At 41.8% G+C, this 25,387-nt stretch overlaps 1 protein-coding gene across 3 annotated transcripts in view; it reads left to right on the top strand.

Moving 5' to 3' along the window:
- Positions 1-25,387, top strand: part of KANK1 (KN motif and ankyrin repeat domains 1) — a 256,356-nt gene that overhangs the window by 168,309 nt on the left and 62,660 nt on the right. For all 3 annotated transcript variants that reach the window (XM_056522827.1, XM_056522849.1, XM_056522838.1), the window contains one exon: positions 6,932-7,036. In XM_056522827.1, the coding sequence (XP_056378802.1) occupies positions 7,000-7,036 (37 nt within the window). In that variant the 5' untranslated portion in view covers positions 6,932-6,999. The remainder of the gene's footprint in view (positions 1-6,931; positions 7,037-25,387) is intronic.

Below are 25,387 nucleotides of genomic sequence, written 5' to 3'. Positions count from 1 at the left end.
TCCAAAGTATAGGGGATAAGATGTATTCAGGCCAGAGTACCGCTTTAACAGGTCAGAGCCCTTTTGGTGGCACATGGGGGACATGCTAAATCTATGGCAGGTGTTTTTAATGTTATAGATGATCATTTAATGTTAAATAAAATAATACTTCTGCATTGTAAATACAAGTGCACGGGTCACATTACACTATGATTTCCTGTGCACTTCTACCTATAAAAACTATACAAAAATTTGGGAATTAGTTTCAATAATATTCAGCCAGTTGGTGCTTGCTGTGTGTTTAGCCTTGAGGCAGTATTAGCATGCAGGTATGACACTAGCATGTAATGACAGAGCTTGAGAGGGCGTTTGACTGTGGGTCCCTATACCAGAATCCGCCCCTCCACAAGAATCCTACTAACAGCCATTCCAAGTGCACATTCTTGCTGTCATTCAATGTGTGTTTCCAAACCAGCTTCCCTATACATCAGCATGTCATGGTTCCATATCATTACACTTGAGCACAAAATAACCTTATTTTTATATTGCCATAGCCATATTTTTACAAGATATATAATTTTGTTTAGTTTCCTGGCAGAAAGGGATGTATTGCAGCTTTAATTTTCGGTCTCTCAAATATGCACAAAAAAATCCAGCATTCAGACATTGTTAGTAGAAACTTCAGATGCAAAATAGCAGTAATAAAATTCCATGCACGTGACACGCTCCACACACTTTGTCACAGTGTTTCCCTCGCTTAGCTGTTACAAAGCTTGTGGAATGCGTGAAAGGCATTGATTGCTTGCAATTTTACTATTGCTATATTACCCAGAGAAGTAATAAAGTCTTATGAAGTTTATTCTATCACTACTGTTTGAATGCTGGATTCCTTTGTGCATCACCCTGTGCGCTCGGAAGAAACTAAAGGAGAAAAGTCCATTTGGAGTAAGCATTCGCTTTATTTTTGTATAAACCATGCCCAGTTTTTTTTTTTCTATCAACATCTGTTGTCAGCGGAAAATAGGGGCACCACCATGCGCCTGAGATTTACAGAAGCCTAGCAGGTTTGGCTGAATTTCTTCTGTATATGGGGTGGATGTCCAAGATGGTATGTGGTATGTCTCTGGGGTAGCACTTCATTTTAGAAGTAGCATGAAAAATTCAGAAAAAAAAATATAGATTTTCTTTTCGATGAAACAAAGTTTAGCTGCACCACACAAAAAGTAAAGTATCAAGTGGTTTATTCCATTCCAAAGCTACATTTCAGCCGCCCATGCTGCCTTTTTCAAGCACAATTAAACAGTGACCGTTAGTGGTATAAATATGGTGTCCAATACATCATCAATTACAGCCAAATACAATATCTCAAAAATCAGTGTTAAAAAGTACATGTATACAGTGTTTCAATAGTACAGGTATAAATATAGCTAAAATGGCTAAAGACATATAAAAGCATTAACAATATGATTGTGATACGTGTGCAGCATAATTATTCTTAATTACAGGGCGGAAAAAGATAGGCGGAATGGGCGTCACTCACCCATCCATAACGACAGCACAAACAGGATGTATGGCGTGCCCGTACTGCGCACGCGCAAATCCATGGGGCTCCATGTGTTGTTGTGCGCATTGTCTGACGTGTGTCCGGTACTGGAGGGAGGCCAATGAGTGCGTGCCACATAATGGTCATGTGGACCAAAGCGATCACATGATCTAGGTGTATGCGCACAGAAGAGATTTAAAGTGCTGTTGCCATCTTGAAGAATGGCAAGGGGAAGGACAGATGTTATATAGAAAGCAAAAAAAAATGTAGAAGCATACCAAAAAATAGTAAGGGGAATGTCAATACTCTATTCAGGGACCCACATAAGGCAATCATATGTCAGACACAACGAGAACAGTCATACAGCACCATATACCCCGACATCCCGTGGGACCACAACTCCCAGCACAACCTGTCATGTACATCATGGCAGCATTGTGTCACCCTATGTCCCTCACAGGGTCAACTCAATGTACCTTGGGGTGGGAGTGGACGCCACAACTGGGATGGAAAAATTATTAGTTTTTTTTCTAGGGAGTGCTATAATAACATACATGCAAGTACAGGTGGTGTCCTAGATTATAACAAAATATAATAATCAGATATGCTTCACATATTTTATTAAAAACCAATAGCATGAAAATACATAAAGTGGGACAATCCCACTGGCCTTTAGTCAGATCCCAGCTGGAGAAGAATTATAGTAAATTTAAGGTGAATGTACCGAGTGATCGCCGGACGCTCTTTTCTGTCACTGTAAAAAAAAGAATAAGAATTATGAAAAAGGTCACAATGTACTAACCATAATCAAATAGTAAGTCTCAAGACCGGACGGAATTACTTTGCATAATAAATCTGAGGGGAAACGGTATAATCAACATTAAAGGAGATATCCAATAGTGAAAAATCTGAAAATAAGTACCTGCCACAGGTTAGACCTTGATTCCCTGATGCCCCCGCACTTTTCATTATATGTCTGCCCCATCCCGTTTGTATGCTATGCCACTGTGAAAATAGCAGCACTTCCTGGTTATGGAGCCTGAGCTCCCATCATCCTCTTCACTCTGAAAAAAAGGACTTCCTCTCAAGTCTATAACATAATGTACACCCCCAAAGCCTGCCCATATCACGCCCTACTGTGCTAAATCTCTGCCCTTCTTATTGCTTACAGCTCCTCCGCCCCCCCCCCCCCCCTGCTCTGTTTACACAGGACCTAACTTATCATGGGGAGGTTTCAAGTTTGCACAGGGAAAGCACTGAGCAGGAGATGTGTGAGGAGACATACTGCACTGCACGGTCTGGGGATGATTTCTATATGTGAGGAGACATACTGCACTGCACGGGCTGGGGATGATATGTGAGGAGACATACTGCACTGTATGGGCTGGGGATGATTTCTATATGTGAGGAGACATACTGCACTACATGGGCTGGGGATGATTTCTATATGTGAGGAGACATATTACACTGCAGGGGCTGGGGATGATATGTGAGGAGACATACTGCACTGCACGGGCTGGGGATGATATGTGAGGAGACATACTGCACTGTATGGGCTGGGGATGATTTCTATATGTGAGGAGACATACTGCACTACATGGGCTGGTGATGATTTCTATATGTGAGGAGACATACTGCACTGCACGGGCTGGGGATGATATGTGAGGAGACATACTGCACTGTACGGGCTGGGGATGATTTCTATATGTGAGGAGACATACTGCACTACACGGGCTGGTGATGATTTCTATATGTGAGGAGACATATTACACTGCAGGGGCTGGTGGTGTATAGACTACAGGGAATAAATATCATACTGGGATGATTTCTATGTGGGGGAGGGGACTTCTGAATGACATGCTGGGAGTTGTAGTCCGTGTTGTGTGTGTATGCTAGTGTTTCCCAACCAGGGAATGCTGGTAGTAGTAGTTTTGCAACAACTGGAGGCACCCTGGTTGGGAAACACTCGTGTAACATGATGTGTATGATGAATAGGGTAGAACAGTGTTTCCCAACCAGTGTGCCTCCAGCTGTTGAAAATCTACAACTCCCGGCATGCCTAAAGTCTGTCCGGGCATGCTGGGAGTTGTAGTTTTGCAACAGCTTGAGGCACACTGGTTTGGAAACACTAGCATACTCACACATAACAGGGACTACAACTCCCAGCATGTCATTCAGGAGATCCCCCCCACCCCCACACACACACATATAAATCATCCCCAGTATGATATTTATTCCCCTGCAGTTTATACATCCCCAGCCTGTGTAATATGTCTCCTCACACACGTCCTCCCTCCCCTCCCCCCATGCAAACTTGAAACCTCCCTATGATAAGTTAGGTCCTGTGTAAACAGAGCTGGGAGGGGAAGGACTGTGTCAGTCCACGTGACCAGGCTCAAGCAGGAGTGCTGTGATTGGTGAGTACTCACATATTGAGAACTATGAGGAAAGGAATGACAGCTGACCACAGGCTGTAGAAGAAGTGTAGGTCGAGATGCTGGATTATGCAGCACTTCCTGTCTAGAGAGAAATCACTGAAAAGGTACTTTCCGTTCCAGATGGGTTATGTGAGTATATTACAAAGTTATATAACTTTTTAAACTGTTGCTAACTGTATAGAATTTTTCACCATTGGACTACTCCTTTAAGTCCCTGGGGGCGTAAACATTTAATTTTATTTATCAACTCAAATTCACGACTTTTTGAGTTTGCTTTCCCGATCCCAACCTCTTTTCAGAGGGGGGGGGGGGGGGGGGATGTGGTCAAGTAAGAAAAATGTTAACTCTTTGTCAGTATGATTCATTTCAGTAAAATCTTTTGATACAGGAAGATCCAACCGTTTTTTTCCTTACTTTATATCTATGTTGATTAAATCTTATCCTGAAATCCCTGAAATAGATTTTCTCTTAGATATATATTGGTGAAGGTGAATTGGTCTGAATAAGAATAGGGATATGTATTTGAGGTAGTCCTACAGGCCTGAAATCGTTAATGCTCAAATGGTTTCCTACAACTTGTAATAGAGGTGTGATAGTGGTTCAATCCCTGATAGAAAACCATGCAGGTAGCAGTCAAAATTACTTAAATAGAAAATAGTCAGCTGGCTCTCGAGGTTGAGTTGTTATTGAGATAGCAGATTTTTAGATGGTAACAGTCTGTAGTTTTATAAGCACATATTTGGATTTTACCTTTTCCTGTGCATCCCCTTATAAGTTTACAGTCTAAATGTATGAATGTCCTGAATATCTTTCATTGCTTTGCAGTCCACATGGTGTCACTATACAGCAAAAAGAGACTGCTATAGATGTGTTTACATAAAAAAAAGACACGCAAGTGAATGTAAAAAATCAAATATGAAATTCTTTCAAACCCTGACATTTCTAGATTTAGCCCAAATGTTGTGTACCCCCCGAAACACAGATAGAAACACATACATTTTTGTAGATTGTACTTTATGAGCCGCAGCTGGCAAAACAGCCAACAGCTGTCTGGGCATGCAGAGGGTTGTAGTTTTGTAACATTGTGAGTGGCACAGTTTTCAGAACACTGTCATAGAGGATCTGATTTAAAGGGAACATGTCATCTTAAAATGACCTATTGTTTTTATGTTTAACATATTTTTAAGATTTTTTTCCCCCCTAATTTTCTATTTTACTATGCATATTTTGAAATAGTCCTGAAATCTTGCATTTTTCATTCTGGCCACTAGGTCTAAAACTAAGCTGAGACTTCCTGTTCTGTACAGATCACTTTGCAGCAGTGACCTCCTTATCAACACGGAAAGAAGTACTGTGACACGTGACACCAATAGATTGCGAAGACAACTGAAGCTCAGAGCTACCCCCCCCCCCCCCACACACACACCCCTGTAGAATGTCAGCACAGGTCATAAAGTATGCCCAGAATCCTTTCTTATTCATGCCAATGGGGCAGCTTCAGACTATTGTGGCCTGTGTCAATGCATGGGTCCTGCAGTAAAGCATTTCTCTAAATGTTTGTGAAAACCATTCACACGGGCAAAATTTCAGCCCCCATAATAATGTACAAGAAATAAAAAATGGATTAGAAATATCAGAAAATCTGATAAGAAATCAAGAACATGTTTCAGTATCTGGCTCTAGGAAGTGAAAAAACATGATCTAGGCTTCTCATTCACTATTAAACTTGCAAATGCTAAAAACATTGCAAAGCCAATACATGAAGTTTGGGTTCTGAAAAATGCAAATGTTAAATATAAACAGCCTTTTGCTGTGGGGGAGAGCAGTGGGTACCATTTTATTCCAAAGACTAGCGTTACCAGGTGACTCAGTTGCAGCCATATACACCAATTTAATAGCATTAAATAGTGCAGTCCCGTTAAAATACAGTGGAAAGCGGTCCCAACAGACTCCATTTGGGCCATTGAAATGAGAAGCACCCACTGCTCTCCCACACATTGCATGTCAGCATCCTGTTCTCTGTAGGATGCCAATAGATACCTCTGACAGAAAAGCCAAAACAATGTGTTGACCCAATATTAGTATACAGAGTTAGCCTCCAACTATACTGTAAATTCTGACCATTATTGTTCTCACTCATTTAACGGAAGCATGTCATAGCTGAATAACTAAATTCTGGCCAGTCTTTATAGATAGATGGCCAGTAGCTAGCTAGATGGTGTGAAAAAACAAAGTACTGGCAAGCACCTGCTCCTGACTAAACCTTGGTACTGGAAACCTTTTTCAGCTCCCCACTGCCTAGTCTAAATAAGTACTGATCCTGGGTCATGTGTTCTTATCCAGGTGCATGGACAACCTTGAATGGTTTGGACCGGTAGAAATTCAGAAAGGATTTGTTCCAATCTTCAGTTTCCATGAAATTTTGACTTTTTTTTTTATCCATTAAAAAATGTGCAGTACAAAAAGACTAAACGCAAACTCGTTTGAACTGTTCAATGGAGCTCAGACTAAACAGCCTTGCTTTAATGCTAATTTATTCAGTAAAACAATTGAATCCGGATTTATTTATTTGTAGAAATGGGTCAAAGTGGTCACACTTATTCTGTTGCTAGTGTAAATAAACATGGCACAAAAAGTCCCTAATGGTGAAAAAAAAAAAATGCTAGTAAATCTATGGTATGTGACATGCCCATAATTTTTCCCATCAGATCGGACACCAGTTTTTGCATGGAGCATTCATTTAGTTACATAGAAGTCTGTCATCTTTTATGGTTTACATAATGGGATCCAATACTCCTTGTTTACTGTAATGGAATGTTCTCAATAGTATCAAAGGGAAATCCCTTCATGCAAGCCTAGCCTGAGAGTGATCTTGTACAAAAGTGACCATAGAGTGTGTTTTTATTCTTTTTGTTGTTGTTCTTCCTTTTTGTTTTTTACCAGCTAACCGAACTACTCTTTTATCTTACAGGTTGCTTGTAAAATTAGGCTGAATGAATAGGAGTTTTCTTGCTGGCCAGCCTGCCTGTTAAGTCTGACATGGAGAATATGGACAATGTCAATGGAACTCTTTATGGTACCGTAATATATATTATTTTTTTTCATAGATTTGACATGTTTTTCTTTGAAAAGTGAAATCTATTGTGTTATTATTTGTACATCTTATGTATGGACAAAAGTTTCTATGTCTGTAAACAGTTCCAATACAGTTGATCTCATCTAGAACTATGGGTCTAAGTTTCATGTTTTGACTTGAATTTGACTTGAAATAATTAAATTGTGCCAAAAATTTTTATCCTAAAAACTCGACTCTGGTGACTTTAACCTTTGAAAAAAATGCATGCAGATAATTTTTTGCTTCTGTTTTATTTCACTGATTTATGGAATAAAATTTGTACGTAAAATACATCACCAATTTTTAAATTGTGTAAGCCATGCCTAAAAGTGTGGTTTTGTTTTATTTAGTTTGTTTTTATCTGTATTACAGCAATAAGTCCAGTTTGACTGTGGTCCTGATGACCTGAACTAGGCAAAAAGAGTAAGGAAATAAGGGGATGACATTCTGCTTGTGTTCGGTGCTTGTGGACAGATGTCCGTTCTGGTCATCAAACCCACAATTACACTGGGACTTGCGACTGTAATACAAACATTAAATGCATCTACCGTATATACTCGAGTATAAGCCGACCCGAGTATAAGCCGAGACCCCTAATTTCAACCCAAAATCCCAGGAAAAGTTATTGACTCGAGTATAAGCCTAGGGTGGGAAATACCTCATCCCCCCCTGTCATCATCCAGACCCGTCATTAACATCCTCATCATCCCCTTGTCATCATCCCACACATCCCCCCTTCATCATCCCCTTGTCATCATCCCACACATCCCCTTATCATCCCACACATCCCCCCTTCATCATCCCCTTGTCATCATCCCACACATCCCCTTATCATCCCACACATCCCCCCTTCATCATCCCCTTGTCATCATCCCACACATCCCCCCTTCATCATCCCCTTGTCATCATCCCACACATCCCCTTATCCCACACATCCCCCCTTCATCATCCCCTTGTCATCATCCCACACATCCCCTTATCCCACACATCCCCCCTTCATCATCCCCTTGTCATCATCCCACACATCCCCCCCTTCATCATCCCCTTGTCATCATCCCACACATCCCCTTATCATCCCACACATCCCCCCTTCATCATCCCCTTGTAATCATCCCACACCCCCCCCTTCATCATCCCCACCCCCCTTCATCATCCCCACACCCCCCCCCCCTTCATCATCCTCTTCTCATCATTCGCCCTCAGTGGTCTTCAACCTGCGGACCTCCAGAGGTTTCAAAACTACAACTCCCAGCAAGCCCGGGCAGCCATCGGCTGTCCGGGCTTGCTGGGAGTTGTAGTTTTGAAACCTCCGGAGGTCCGCAGGTTGAAGACCACTGCGGCCTTCAACATGCGGACCTCCAGAGGTTTCAAAACTACAACTCCCAGCAAGCCCGGGCAGCCATCGGCTGTCCGGGCTTGCTGGGAGTTGTAGTTTTGAAACCTCCGGAGGTCCGCAGGTTGAAGACCACTGCGGCCTTCAACATGCGGACCTCCAGAGGTTTCAAAACTACAACTCCCAGCAAGCCCGGGCAGCCATCGGCTGTCCGGGCTTGCTGGGAGTTGTAGTTTTGAAACCTCCGGAGGTCCGCAGGTTGAAGACCACTGCGGCCTTCAACATCATCCAGCCCCCTCTCACCCCCCTTTAGTTCTGAGTACTCACCTCCGCTCGGCGCTGGTCCGGTCCTGCAGGGCTGTCCGGTAAGGAGGTGGTCCGGTGAGGAGGTGGTCCGGGCTGCTATCTTCACCGGGGGCGCCTCTTCTCCGCGCTTCCGGCCCGGAATAGAGCCGTTGCCTTGACAACGACGTATCTGCGTCGTTGTCAAGGCAACGTGACTATTCTGAGGCCGGGCCCGAAGCGCTTAGAAGAGGCCTCCCCGGTGAAGATAGCAGCCCGGACCACCTCCTCACCGGACCACCTCCTCACCGGACAGCCCTGCAGGACCGGACCAGCGCCGAGCGGAGGTGAGTACTCAGAACTAAAGGGGGTGAGAGGGGGCTGGATGATGTTGAAGGCCGCAGTGGTCTTCAACCTGCGGACCTCCGGAGGTTTCAAAACTACAACTCCCAGCAAGCCCGGACAGCCGATGGCTGCCCTGGCTTGCTGGGAGTTGTAGTTTTGAAACCTCTGGAAGTCCGCAGGTTGAAGACCACTGCGGGTGGGGGAGTTCACTCGAGTATAAGCCGAGGGGGGTGTTTTCAGCACGAAAAATCGTGCTGAAAAACTCGGCTTATACTCGAGTATATACGGTATATTACAATAATGTAACCAAAATGTAAGACCAAAGTATCTTTTCAATAGGAAAAGTAATATGCGTTTGGTGCATACCACATTAGCAATACCTCCTATCGATAAATAGCACCAAACATGGAAATAAGGATAAAATCACAAACTTTATTGTACAGATATGACGAAGCGGGTAGCAAAATGGGGTAGGGGCTGTGTGTGATATGATACAGTGAGTATAACTTGGTGATTCTTGATGTGCTGTGGTGGCTCCCCTTTTTTTCCCCACCGGGACTGTTGCGTTTTTTCTAGAGAATTGCTGTTGGAATATATGGACCTGTGTTTTATAATTGTTTCTAGTCTTATACTTATATACTCCATTCTCTAGCAACCCAAGCTCCCACAGCACATTACAGATCACTCTATACAACCGCATTGTCTCTCTTCTCTTGTATTACATTGATTGTGTTTGCCTTTTTTATGTATGCATCTTGTGGCATTATATATCCTGTTGTTCGTGCACAACTGGTATTGGCAACTTTTTCCCCCCAAGAGAATATATTATATCTGATCATTGCACAATTTTTCTGGCTATTGCTGATCCTCATTTTTCATGTATTATTATTATTATATCTGTACAATAACATTTGTGATTTTATCCTTATTTCCATGTTTGGTGCTATTTATTGATAGGAGGTATATTACAATAATGTAAACCCAAAATTAAGTCGACATAACTGATATGCCAGTTATTCAGGTATTATATACCTTAAATGGGCACTCTCATTAAAACTAATTTTTGCTATTGCACTCCTTATGGTAAATGAAAACTATTTCTAATATACTTTGTTTAAAAAAAAAAATGAAATTTTCTATGTTTTATTTGTGCTTAAAAAAGCTCAACAACACATTTTCTCCCAACTCATACACAGATTTCGGACCAAAGTCCAAACACAGGAAGTGCCGCCCGGAGTGCTGAGGGGGGGGGGGGGGTGTCCAGCCTCATCCAATCATAGCTCCTCTCACACATAACTGCCATATGCTGTTGGTTGGACACCCCCCCCCCCCCCCCAGCACTCCAGGCTGCACTTCCTGTGTTTGGACTTTGGTCCAAAGTCTGTGTATGAGATGGGGGAAAATGTGTTCTTGAGCTTTTTTAAGCACAAATAAAACATAGAAAACTTCATTTTTTTTTTTTTTTTAAACAAAGCATATTAGAAATATTTTTCATTTACCATAAGGAGTGCAATAGCAAAAATTAGTTTTAATGAGTGACCATTTAAGCTAGATGTTAAAAATTAACATTAAAAATAGAATCTAATAGTGTGCGATCTGGTGTGTCACCATCGGTCCTGGACCAGTGGTGATACACCAGGCTGCACACTATGCTTGGTAATCCCTGAATGTGCTTGAAGCGGGTTATTGGACCCAGTGTTGGGAATAGTGTTAACTACTATACCTGTTGCACCTTTATATAGGATACCAATACATAACCAGAATGTTATCCTGATTCCTTCTAAGCAAGTGGCTAAGTATGTCGACTGGGTACATTTTGATATTGCATTTATCTTAAGACTATATCCACAGGTCCATCAATAAATATACAAAGTTTCCAGTACTGCTTACAAGCTACCTGCTCCTAAGCACAGGAGTGATAACACATTTTTACAATATTCTTTATTGATGGGTTGCTAATCTATATCACGGATAGTGGTTATATACATATTGCAGCATTTACTAACTCTAGGGACGAATGGGTCCCTAATTTCTTGGGGTATCTATATGGGGCGTACCTTTTTGATTTGGTCCCCTTTTCCCTGAACATTGTCCCTGAAGAGCTGTGCTGTTGTGCACACAGCATAGTGAAACGCATTGGAAATGAATGTTATTGTTGAATTCTTAATTATTGACATAGGAGTACTGTCTCCTAGTTATTTCTTAATCCTAATACACTCTCTTTTTTATATTATTGTTATAACACTATAAGGGTGGAAGTGCATAACTGGTTCTCCATCCTTATAATTAATCTGTATACTTTTATGTATGGTTTGTGGTTTGTGCCTTTTTAGAATTCGGTCTGCTTCAGCTACACCCTGGAGAGGGTGACATTGGCGTAGAGACAGATAACAAGTTCCAGCGCGGGATCGCCCTTTTTAGGGCGGCAGTCTTGCTTGGGTATGCTGGGGGATAAAGGAGAGTTAGAGCTTATTAGGGCCTCCATAGAATTTGTAATCCTGCAATATTACCCTTCAATATATTCCCCGGGGGTGTGGAAATTAAAAAAAAACAACTACTTGTCCAAGGGACTAAAGCGGAACACAATCTATTTGTCCCTCAAGAAAATCCACTTGTCCTGGTAGATAAAATAATTTCAACCAAAATAGTCTGATTCACCCCACTAGACCACCAGGGATGGATATAACATCCCCTTAGACACTGCTGTCAACTTAGACAGCAGTGATCTAATGGTTTAATAGCGGCCACAGCGATCGCAGCATGCCAGGCTATTAGTGGCAGGAGAGCTGTAGCTAGCCCCCCCCCCCCCCCCTGTCTGACCCCTATATAAATTTTTCCATATACAGGGATGTATGAGGGTAATCTTATGTGCCGTGATCTGTAGTTTTTATCGGAACAATTTATTATCAGAACTTTTATTAGGAAAGGGGCTTATTCACATATATACGCACTTCTTAAAATATTTTCATCACTATTTTTCAGTCTTCATAGGGACTTATATATGGAGTCTTTTGATTGGGTAACAGTGAACAACGCTGTGTTACTGGGGGGGGCAGGGGGGTTCCGCATATGGTGCCTTTTTATTTACTCTATGTGTGAGAAAATGCTGGAAGTTGCATTTAGTTACTAGATAACTACAACTCCCAGCATGCCCTGATACAGCCTATGGTTGTGTGGGTGCTGCAGCATGTTGCACTGTATAGTAGGACAGTTAAGGTTATTGTGTAACATGCTGGGAGTTGTAGTTTTGGTTCGTGTCAGCTGCAGAGCCATAGTCTGTGTTAAGGAATACTGGGAATTACAGTTAGTAATTACAACACCCAGCATGCCCTGATGCAGCCTATGGCTCTGCAGCTGACCCGAACCAAAACTACAACTCCCAGCATGTTACACTTTATAGTTCTACAGTTTGGTTTATGGTGCAACATGCTGGGAGTTGTAGTTTTGGTTCGGGCGTGTTTACGTGCATCCGTGGGGTTCTTGGTTGGCGGGTGAGTATGAAGGGGGCGGGATTCCGGTGGTGCAATTTAGTGTGGGTGGCCAGAAGACACTAAAAATAAATAAAATTAGATGGCACAACACGCAGCAGCACTTGTCAGTCCGCCCCTGTACAAAACATACATGCATAGACATATCATACATACACATATACATACATGCATACACATATCATACATGCACATATACATACACCGGCCACTACCCCCTATATTATACATTACATACATAGACACATCATACATACACTCGCTGCTGCTTCCCCCCCCCACATCATACATTACATACACACATCACACATACACCATGCACACATCATATATACACATACACTCGCACCATAAATATACACCATACATATGCACACATCATACATACACCTGCCGCTGTGCCCTATATCATACATTACATACACACATCACACACACAGACACCATACACACATCATATATGCCCCCTATATCATACATTACATACACACATCATATATACCCCTGCCACTGCCCCTATATCATACATGACATACATACATCATACATATACCTGCCGCTGCCCCCTATATCATACATTACATGCATACATACATCATACATACAGACACATACATACACCTGCCGCTGCCCCCTATATCACACATTACATACATGCATACACATATCATACATACAGACACCATACACACATCATATATACCCCTGCCACTGCCCCTATATCATACATTACATACATCATGCATACAGACACATCATACATACACCTGCCGCTGCCCCCTATATCATACATTACATACATGCATACACATATCATACATATACATACACCGGCCACTGCCCCCTATATCATACATTACATACATACATCATACATACACCTGCCGCTGCCCCCTATATCATACATTACATACATACATTATACATACACCTGCTGCTGCCCCCGCACTTCATACATTACATACATACACACATCACACATATACCATACACACATCATATATACACATACACTCACACCATAAATATACACCATACATATGCACATATCATACATACACCTGCCGCTGCCCCCTATATCATACATTACATACACACAACACACATACCATACACACATCATATATACACATGACACATACACCATACATATGCACACATCATACATACACCTGCCGCTGCCCACCCCACATCATACACAACCATACACATATACACATATACACATGACACATACACCATACATATGCACACATCATGCATACACCCCCCTAATTATACATTACATACATATACAACCACCCTTCCCACCGCCTGCATGCTTGGTCTCCTCACCTGAGCCAGTGTGAGGTGAAATCCCCAGCCCGTGCAGTGCAGTCTCCTTCACACACATGTCCTCACCCCTCTCCCTGGTCTGTGTTTTCCCCATGAATACTTGAAACCTCCCCTTGATGAATTAGGTCCTGTGTGTACAGAGCGGGGTAGGGAGGAGCTGTGTTCGTCCTCATTCTCCCCCTGTCTTCCTGTGTTATGCAGAGCTGCGCTCTCCATCCTCCGGGAGGGGGGAGGAGGGGGCGTGGCTTAATCATATCCAGCAGACGTGCTATCTCGGGCTCTGCTCGGGCTCAGCTGTAAGGTGAGATCCCCTCACACCGACTGGGGGGCTCTGAGTAGCGGCCCCCGGCTACTGAAATCAGCTGGGGGCCGCCAGGGCCCCCTCCATACACTCTGAGCGCAGGTGTGAGGTGCAGACTTGCATCGGCTCCTGCACCTCCCACCAGCATTAAAGAAGAATAAGGGGCACGTCGGTCTGTCCCTGCTAGCCCGATACAGGGCTAAATCTATAAAAAAAAAATTCACCTGCCCGATGCCAAAAACTACTTGTCCCGGGTGTCGGGCGATAGGATTTCCACATCCCTGATTCCCCATTATATCCCTCTCCTATTTCTTACTTTATAGCCATAATCATGCAATAATCATAGTGTTATAACTGCAGTTTCATAAAATTTTCTATGGTTTGCCCATTTTAATATCTATATGAATAGATGTCAGATTTTAATATTATAAACCCAGCTTAAATCCAGGTAACTGAGGGTTTGTAGTTTGTAGAATGGGACATTTGTTGAAAATTTTAAGTAATCTGTACACAGTATATCTACAGCGACCTGCTTTGGAATTTCACATCTGTAGCACCAGGATGTTCTTTGAGGCAGTGTTACTTTCTCAAGTGTTATTGAGCCACTGTCATTGCAATCTGTTTCTATGTGCCTTCTGATACAGTATGTATATAAGTTATGTCTTTAGGGCCAAGGACATGACCAAATTCTGTCCTGTGGAGCCAGTTTCCCAACCTTGTTGTGTACCAAATATGTCTGATTTGGAAAAGCTTCTGTACTTTTTAAAATGTGCCGAGCAGAGACATTGTTAGAGAATTAATCTCCTTAATCCATCATCTAATCCAGGATTAGAAGATAGAAAACTACAAAAAAAGACCATTCTTGTAAATGTAGTAGATGCCCTGCGTATAGGGAAGACTACTTCTTATACAATCATGGCAGTAAATGTTGGCACCCCTGAAGTTTTTCTAGAAAGTGAAGTGTTTCTCACATAAAAGGATTGCAGTAACACATGTTTTGCTATACACATGTTTATTCCCTTTGTGTGTATTGGAACTAAACCAAAAAAGGAAGAAAAAAGCAAATTGGACATTGTCACACCAAACTCCAAAAATGGGCTGGACAAAATTACTGGCACCCTTTCAAAATTGTGGAAAAATAAGATTTTCAAGCATGTGATACTCCTTTTAAACTCACCTGGGGCAAGTAACAGGTGTAGGCAATATAAATTATCACACCTGAAAGCAGATAAAAAGGAGAGAAGTTCACTTAGTCTTTGCCTTGTGTGTCTGTGTGGGCTACACTAAGCGTGGACAACAGAAAGAGAAGAAAACTGTCTGAGGACTTGAGAACCAAAATTGTGGAAAAAAATCAACAATCTCAAGGTTACAAGTCCATCTCCAGAGATCTAGATTTTCCTTTGTCCACCGTGCGGAACATTATCAAGAAGTTTGCAACCCATGGCACTTTAGCTAATCTCCCTGGGCGTGGACGGAAGAGAAAAATGGATGAAAGATGTCATCGCAGGATAGTCCGAATGGTGGATAAGCAGCCCCAAACAAGTTCCAAAGATATTCAAGCTGTCCTACAGGCTCAGGGAGCATCAGTGTCAGCGCGAACTATCCGTAAACATTTAAATGAAATGAAACATTATGGCAGGAGACCCAGGTGGACCCCACTGCTGACACAGAGACATAAAAAAGCAAGACTACATTTTGCCAAAATAACTTGAGTAAGCCGAAATCCTTCTGGGAAAACGTCTTCTGGACAGATGAGACCAAGATGAGCATTTTGGTAAAGCACATCATTCTACTGTTTACCGAAAATAGAATGAGGCCTACAAAGAAAAAAACACAGTATCTACAGTGAAATATGGTGGAGGTTAAATTATGTTTTCGGGTTGTTTTGCTGCCTCTGGCACTGGGTGCCCCCTTTATATTACCCCCCGAAATGGATGGCAACAAAAGCATTGGAAAGTTCTGAAGTGGCCAGCAATGAGTCCAGATCTAAATCCCATTGAACACCTGTGGAGAGATCTCAAAATTGCTGTTGGGAAAAGGCGCCTTCCAATAAGGGAGACCTGGAGCAGTTTGCAAAGGAAGAGTGGTCCAACATTCCGGCTGAGAGGTGTAAGAAGCTTATTGATGGTTATAGGAAGCGACTGATTTCAGCTATTTTTGGAGTTTGGTGTGACATTATTTTCAAGTTTTGCTTTTTTTCCCCTCCCTTTTTTGATTTAGTTCCAATACACACAAAGGAAATAAACATGTGTAAAGCAAAACGTGTTACTGCAATCGTTTTCTGTGAGAAATACTTCATTTTCTAGAAAAATTTCAGGGGTGCCAACATTTACGGCCATGACGGTAGAAGGTATAATTATTATGTATACTTGCTTATAAGCTATTGGCATAATATACATAGCATAATGAAGGGGAGAAAAATCTTTTAGGATCATACATATAGATTATGCTCACACAATCATATTACATGATCCCATCCATCTGATAATTATCTGAGTGATCTTCAGAGGGTCAGGAATCCACATTTGTAAAACCTGCAGTTGCGGATTTTACAAAGCAGTCAAAAATACATAAAAATTGCTTTGTAAAATCTGGAGTTGCGGCCCTGAAGTGCGGATTTTACAACTTCAAATCTGCAGGAAATCCTGTGTGTGTGTGTGTGTGTGTGTGTGTGTGAATCCATTCTAGGCTCCTTGTGTGAAGCCCTACCCTTGTCTTCAGGTTTGCTCATCTACACGTGGCTGCCTCAGTCTACATGTTTTAATCACAATGCTATAGAAACCAAGCGTAACAACAAAAAACATATTTCTTCCACCTATCACTGTTCCTTTAACACTATTGCATGTCAACACTAGAACCTTGATAAACTAAAATATAGCTTTTCCAATATTCATATTGTTTACATATACTTCTGGAGAACTTTATATTACTGTACATATACAATGATAAACAATATTTGTTGCCCTTTATTTAATGGTAGGGTCACGCATGGCAGACTTTATTAACGTGTGGATTTTGCTGTGAATTTATCACATATTTTAACCTTTCTACATTGAAAGGAGTGAAATCTGCTGTAAAAATTGGCACCAAGCTTTGGATGTTAAAATCCATAGCACAGGTCACTTCTCTTTTTTTGTTCAATTATAAAATATTTCAATAAAAAGATAATTTAATGGTAATTAACAATCGCAAATGGCAGCAAATAAAATGTAATAAATAAAATGTCTGCAGCATGTGAATATTTCTCATCCTCTGCTTGTATTGTACTGTATTCTGCAGGTAATGATGATGAGATTTCTGTCCGGTGTGGATTTACTTTGATAGTGGGTGGCGAGATATTCTGCAGGTCTTATTTATTACATTGATTGTTTTACTTTGGATTGATAAGGATGTTCCATTTACTATGCTGAAGATGAGCCACTAACACATTGGTGTATCACCACTTCTCCATGATTATATCCTTTATCAGGAACTTCTGCATATATAGAGACAGAAATAATGAATTAAATGAATATGTATCTTATTCTGAGAAATCGACCTTTAAAGGGGTACTCCGGTGCTTACACATCTTATCCCCTATCCAAAGCATAGGGGATAAGATGCCTGATTGCAGGAGTCCCGCCGCTGGGGACCCCCGTGATCTTGCACGTGGCACCCCGTTTGTAATCAGTCCCCGCCGCCCCTCAATGCAAGCCTACGGGAGGGGGCGTGACAGCTATCACGCCCCCTCCCGTAGGCTTGCATTGAGGGGCGGAGCGTGACATCGGGCTGGGGCGTGACTTCACACGCCGCCCGCCCTGTAGTCGCTGGTAATTAGTCCCGGAGCGAACACGCTCTTGGGACTGATTACAAACATGCTGCATGCAAGATCATGGGGGTCCCACACGGCGGGACTCCCGCGATCAGGCATCTTATCCCCTATCCTTTGGATAGGGGATAAGATGTCAAAGGACCGGAGTACCCCTTTAATGCTCCTTGATATGAGGCCCGTCATATGGTTACGTCTGCTATCACAGGTTCAGCATATCTTGGATGCATTGCTTGGGGCCTGGAGAGGTGTGCAGAGAACAGTGACAGGCCCCAGGGCAATATTAGTTTACTAGATTAGCAAGTTATAGCCAGAATAGTATAGCAACGTTTTTACATAAGTATTGTGCCTTTTTACACACACAGTTTATCTTGCACAGATCCTGTCATGCATTGTAGACACAGCCGTATTTACAGCTTGTGCTGCCCTAGGCACTTGGAGAAAATACCTCCCTATTTAGGCATTTCCACAAGCATCAGAATTTTTTTTCATGCAGATCTGTTACAAATATGCAGCAAAATGTCATATCATAATGTTGTTGCAAATTTACATTAGATTTCACCCCTATTCACAGAAAGAGGTGGAATTAATCACAAATCCACAGCACTGCTGCCAAAGGCACAGGCCAAATGACAAATTCAACCCTCAATGTAGTCTCATTGGGGAGATTCATCAAAACCTGTGCAGAGGAGAAGTTAACCAGTTGTCCATATCATTTCAGATCACTTCTATCATTTTTGAAAAGGAATCTAAAAAATAAAAGAAGCGATCTGATTGGTTGCTATGGGCAACTTGTCAACTTTTTCTCAGCACAGTTCTTGATGAATCTCCCTCAACTGTCCCAGATTTATTAATCTGCCTCAAACTAAAACTGTCTGCTTTGCCTATAACAACCAATCACGGCTCCGCTTTCATTTTCTCAGCTCGTTAAGATATCAAAGCTGAGCTGTGATTGGTTGCTATAATAAATGTTCATGGTAAATCAAGCAGGATAAGAGAAGAAAAAAAGGACCTCTGTGCCAGCGCTGCTCGGAACGTCAGAAATCAATGAAGATGCCGATTGGATAGTCCAACGATATTTTAATCAGACACATACATTTGTATGTGTCTGATTAAAATATCGTTGGACTATACAATCGGCATCTTCATTGATTTCTGACGTTCCGAGCAGCGCTGGCACAGAGGTCCTTTTTTCTTCTCTTATCCTGCTTTATGTACTTGCCGACTCCCAGGAGGATCCCGGCCACGACCTGCAGGCTGCAGCTCCGGACCATCCACCAGTACCCCACCACGGAGGGGACATATGCATGAACCAAAGGTTCACGTAAGGTGAGCACATTATCTGCTGTGTTTCATATAATACGTGACCCATCGGAATTACACGAGGCGCTGTCCTCCATTTTTCGAGTTATTTCCATGGTAAAACAAGGCCATTGTGTTTTTGCATGCTTCAAAGTTGAAATCCTCTTCAGGCTCTGCACAGAGCTTTTTGTGAAGGTTTGAATTCTGGGAAGTATAGGCTCTTTACGGGAAGGCTTTTTTCAAACTGTTAGCAGTGTGCATACATTGTATGAGCTGGAAAGCTCCTGACATAGATAGTAAGCATATCCATAGACCCAACCATAATGATGTCATTTTGTCCTCCATTCAGACTCATGCTCGAGCATATTGGGGTTAATGCAGCTCCATATGGAAAATAATTAATTTAATTAATTACATACCTTGGGTATATATTTTCAAATACATCCAAGTGAGCTGCACATCTATTTTACATATGGAGAAATACCATAAAATATGTACCACAATACAGTAGCTGCCTGTGATAACACAGATTACAGTATGGCATTATCAAAAGGAATCTGATGAACATAGAAATCTAGAGCTTTTTCTGGTGGTTGCCTTTTAAATGGAAGGGAGTTTAACAGTGTGAAAATATCCACATGTGAAGGAAGTGAGCTAGTGGTGTAGTGTTCTGTCTACTACAATAGTTATTACAATGTGGACATGCAGCAGATTTGTTGCAGAAACTTCTGCAACTTGAAATCTGTTCCATGTATTTAAATTGTATTGTTTCTGCGGCATGTGTGTAAATTTCTGAAGACATATCTTGAAATGAATGATGTTCAAGAAGTTCTCGGTATTAGCATATTCTGCTTAATTTGCAGGTAATTTATGATGATTCCAGGAAGAGACACTCTTTGAGGATGTTAATGTAACATTTCAGCTTGTTTTGACCATTTGTGTTGTTGCAATGATTACACACACACACGTTTTGTAGGCTTAGGCTAACTTTACATGGCCATTACGTTCAGGACCTTAAATGGGTCAGAGTAAAACTGACACGGTTGGGTCCTGGCGGTTCTGATTGACTCTTGAATGGGTGCTGTCAGGTGTCCAGAGTTTAGTGGAGAAAAAAATTTGGAGATACACCATTTTTTTTCTTCGCTTAACTCTCATCCCTCCTATGGAGCTCCCTTCCTTAGTAGAGCATGCTGGCTGTGTAAACCAGCCCTTATCTTGATCACTCATAATGGCTTGACTATTGTGCAGTTGCACAAGTTGCTGGAGCTGCTATGTGAAACAGCAAGAAGAGGATTTTCTTATGATGGTGAGCTGAAAGCCACAAAATTTACTATTTTTTGGCAATAAAAATTCTACAAAATACAGTTGTACAAAATAAATAAATTTTAAGGGTGATTATACAGAAAAAATATAAATAGAATACATTTTAGAAGTTCATTGCTTAATATTAATACCAAACCTTTTATGAACACCACCCCTTGTAATTTTTGCAACAAATCTGCATGTAATTATCAGCGTAATAAAGCCCTGAGGCTATATCACCCGGTGTAATAGAGCCAGCGAGCAGCCGACAAACGAGTAAGCTCATTTATTTGCTGATCGCTGTAAAAAAAATTGCCATACTAAATTGGCAGTTCACCATTATCTTTTGTGTATGGCCAGTCTAATACACCCCAACCCCCCATCAGTACAAGAGAAGTATACACAGTTACACAGTGGTGGTCAATGGCAGACATTCTTTATAAAAAGCCCCCAGTCAGGATCATGAGTTTTCCTTTTGTTGATGGTACAGGACACTTGTATTTGTCCTTATGGGAGTCTTCAGTTAATGGAATGCATTCATGTGTTTCACAAATCCCATGCCATGTGCGTGTGTGTGGGAAGAATCTAACATGTCTCAGCAAAACTGTTTACCCTCCTAACAATTATGGCTGAAATCAATTGACAAGACTATTTACCAAAGTCTGTCAGTGGTGCCGCACGCAGCTTGTTTCACTCCTCGTATCATTCAGATGAAGTCATTTTAGAATCCTACAGGTGGATTTTTTTATACTTTGGTTTGCTCTTTCTTGACCATGTTTATAGATGAAATAAACAGAAGTGTTGGAAAATGCAGAAGAGTGCAGGTCAAAAGCAGCAAAAAGCAAACTTTTCAAGTTGTAGTAGGTAATTGTGCTTGGCGCCGCTTGGCACAACCTAAAATTCTTGGCATGCTAAAGGATGACACTTAGTTATGTTTTAGGGGCTGGTCAATAAGTGAGTCTATACAAGGTTACATAATTGTAGGGTTGAAAAAAGATGAATTTTCATCAAGTTTAAACCTATATCCCTACTGTGTTGATTCAGAGTATGGCAGCAAAAAAAAAAAAAAACTTTCTGAAGCTGATGCCAATTTCGCCATACCAGGGGGAAAAATTCCTTCCCAACTCCAAACATGGCAATTGGAATAAATCCCTGGATCAGTGTTCTGTCCCTATAAATCTAGTATCCATAACCTGTACTACTGTCTAATTTACACTAGTCGAGTTTATGTATGAAAAGGGTTGTTTCATGGTATGTCTATATATACACTACCATGAAACAACAGATCTGCATGAAAAAAATTCTGATGCTTGTGGAATCTCCTAAGTCATAAAACAGAGCCTCTTCTGGCTCAGCGGATCGGTCTGGTTGGTTACTCTTTTCCCCAATACAATGCTGCGACTCCAATGTGAAAGGCATTCTGTGCAGTTTACACCGATCAGCCATTTTATTAAAACCACTGAAAGCTGTAGTGAATACAACTGAACTGAATAACATTTGAGCAAATTAAGAGTAAAGGCCATGGTCTATTGATTTTGCCTTTTGACTTGTGCACACGGTGCAATTTCAATAGGGATATATGAAATGCCAACCCCACTTGTTCCTTTGGCTTATTTTTTCACTCTTCTTTTTTTTTTTTCTTTTCTTTTTTTAGAATTTTTCTGAGATTTTGGGCTCATTTGCAGTTTAACCAAAATTGCAGCATGTTAAAGGAATAGTGTAGTGGTGGTTTATATGATCCCATTGTCGGGCTGCAAAAAAAAAAAAAAAGTTGAACTCTTCCTCCATCGCTCCCCTGTTGCGCCGCTATAGCTCTTCCATCCTCCGGACCTGGTCTTCTTCCTGCTTTCATGTGCGTTTATCGTCGCACTGCGATCAGCATATCACTGGCTGCAGCAATGTCCCGCCTTGGCTGTTGATACGCTGAATTCAATGTCATGTGAGGAGCCTGGGCCCCACCTTCCCCCTTGTGCCCAGGCCTGTTACATAAGATTGGTATATCCTTTTGGGTTTACATATATTAGAATATTTTACTTGCGCCTCTTTAAAGGTTATCTCAAGTAGACATCATTAATCAAAAATAGCTGTTTGTTGGGGGTGCGAGAGCGTCCTCTTTCTAAAGGGGATGTATCTTTAATTGAAATTCCCATAATAGAACAAAGTGGATCATGTTTTTTTTTCTTTCTAGGAATTCTTTTCAAAGTCCTTTTTGTTTCATCTTTTCCACTTGTTAGTAATTCTATTAAGCTTTCCCTGTAGTAATTGGGTGGAAGCCAGCTTTCTTCTGTTACAGTTCACACCAGAGGTGCCACCCAGCTTTCCTGACTTTCTGAATAGCAAGCTTGGCAAGCAAGTATTCAGTAATAAAAACCCTGGCCTTTTTTGTATTTCAGAGGGGGCTACACTTTCACTGTTGATTCCTCAGAGACGGTAAATTGGTAGGGAAGAGAACAGGCACACTTCTGTCAGTGTCAGGACTTGCCTTTCTCAACAGGCTCCACCGTCTCTGTTTTAACACGCAGCCTTTGACAACATTATTATTACTGCAAAAGGAGCCTTCTCTGCCAGGACCATACATGCCGCTTAGGAGTGCGGTTAGCTCTCTACCTGTAGTTTGCCTTGTGAAACAGTTCTTGAATTTGCACGTGATTTCACAGCTTTCAACAAGCAAGGACTTAAGAGAAAGACATAGGGGTGTGTGCCAGGCTGTAAAGGGTTTATTTTAGAGGAATAAGACAGTCTAGCGCAACACTCTTTCAAAATAGGATGGCTCCAGTCTGCAGAGGGAGGCTAAGCTTAGAAATACCATAAATGCTTTGAAGAAGCTTTCAGCTTGGCTCAGCAAGAAAGAAAATGAATGAGTACATGATGGAGTCCGTCTTATAATTCACTTTCTTCTATCTGGAAGGAACCTGTATACACTGGATTGGATTCAAGATCATTGTCCACCGGATAGATGCTTTACCGAGTAAGTATTCACTAAATCTGAGCAACCTGTCTTGTCTGTGAACTGTACAACAAGGAAACCGGGAGATTTATGATCTCTGTGGTACAAGGCTCTTTGCCACTTTACTTTACTTATTTTTAGCACTAGTCTCATAACACCATGTTTGTCTATCATAGACAATATAGATGACCTTCAACATTCCGCAGATTCACTTTCTGCTATCAGGGATAGAGTTAAGGATTGTGCCATGAATTTGTAACCAAGTGACAGCTTTAGTCCAATGTTTTTGTTTAGATAGGGTATTGTGACACACTACTTTTGTTTTCCACGCATGCAGATTTTCTCTTTCTTTACCTAGAAAGAAATAGAAATTTTCTCAGGCTGAGTATAGTTGTTAAGTAGGGATCTAAGAAAAAAGAATATGTTGTTGCAAGTAATTTTTGTTGCATATGCTGAGCAAAGCAGTTGTTGGTTAGTGCCAGTTTGTCTATAAAGAAGGTTAAACATTGATCCCGGGTTCCAAATATGGTTATATATGTACAGTCGAGTTTGCCCCATAAGAATGCACCAGATTTAGCACAAGCTGTTTTAGAAATCTGTTGCGGGTTAATGCAAAATGTGTAATCTCTATGAATAAAATGAATTCTGGAAATAACATGCATTTTTCCATCTCACACCTCTTCAGATATTTTCTGCACACCCTTACATGATTTTGTTGTCAGTTGGTAAACATCAAAACTTTGTAGACATTTTTGTTAAAAGGGGATCTCCAGTTTAGGAAAATCTATCCATAGGGGATAAGCATCTAATTGTGGGGGGGGGGGGGGCTGTACTCTTGTATCCGGTGCTTGCATATAGATGCATAAAGGGGGGTTTCCACCACGGCACCTCCCCACCCCACCCCCTCTGCGAGGAGAGCCAGAGCACTGTGCAGGGGGTCACAGAGGTTGGACCCCCAGTCCCCTATGTTTTTTTGTTTGTTTTTTTCCACCCTATTATTTCGGTGGGAGCTGTCCAATGGTATATCACTGATAGAGCAGGGAACTTCCCTGCAGGCCCACGCTGTTTTACATAAGACTATGTCTGCTGTGCCATAGCCAGGATTGGCAGCCTACATTCTGCTGACAGATCAGTTGGGCTAAAGTAGAAGTTTGATCTCCTGCTAGTGTACTTTTCTATCATTCCTGCTCATAAAAGAGGAATTTCCAATGACAAAAATATACAAGTAAGTTTAACATTTGAAAGAGTAACCCAAAGCCTAGCAACACCATAAAGTGAAGCTCACACTCTGGGATTACATGGGCCCCAATTTATTTTAACCGTTGTCATGATGTACTACATTTTTCCCAGAAGTGATGGACCTGCATCCCTAAAGACATGCAATGCATTCTGAAAGTCTTCAGACCCTTTCACTTTTTCACATTTTGTTTTGTTGTAGCGTTGTGCAAAGTTCTATCCCATTATTCTGCACTCAATACCCGGGCTGCAAAAGGTAAACAAAATAAACTTTAACGCACCTACGTCGGCCTTACGCTGGGGATGGGAACGTCGGAGAGCTGTCAGCCTATCACCGGCCACAGCGGTGTGTTCCGCCTCGGCCGGTGATAGGCTGAGCCCACTGTCATGTAAGAACGTCGGCTTCTTACATGACAGTGGGCTCAGCCTATCACCGGCCGAGGCGGAACATCGCTGCGGCCGGTGATAGGCTGATGGCTGTCCGACGTTCCTGTCCCCAGGAAACAAGTGTGGCCAATACCGGACCAACGGGAGGTGAGTTAAAGTTTATTTTGTTTCTTTTTTGCAGCCCTGGCATAGGGATATCGCACAGTATAGAGCAGTGGTCTCCAACCTGCGGACCTCCAGATGTTG

This window comes from Hyla sarda, chromosome 1 (genome assembly GCF_029499605.1).
Source record: "Hyla sarda isolate aHylSar1 chromosome 1, aHylSar1.hap1, whole genome shotgun sequence".
Classification (NCBI taxonomy): domain Eukaryota; kingdom Metazoa; phylum Chordata; class Amphibia; order Anura; family Hylidae; genus Hyla; species Hyla sarda.
Note: the sequence above shows the minus strand (reverse complement) of the source record. Positions and strands in the feature narration are given on the sequence as shown.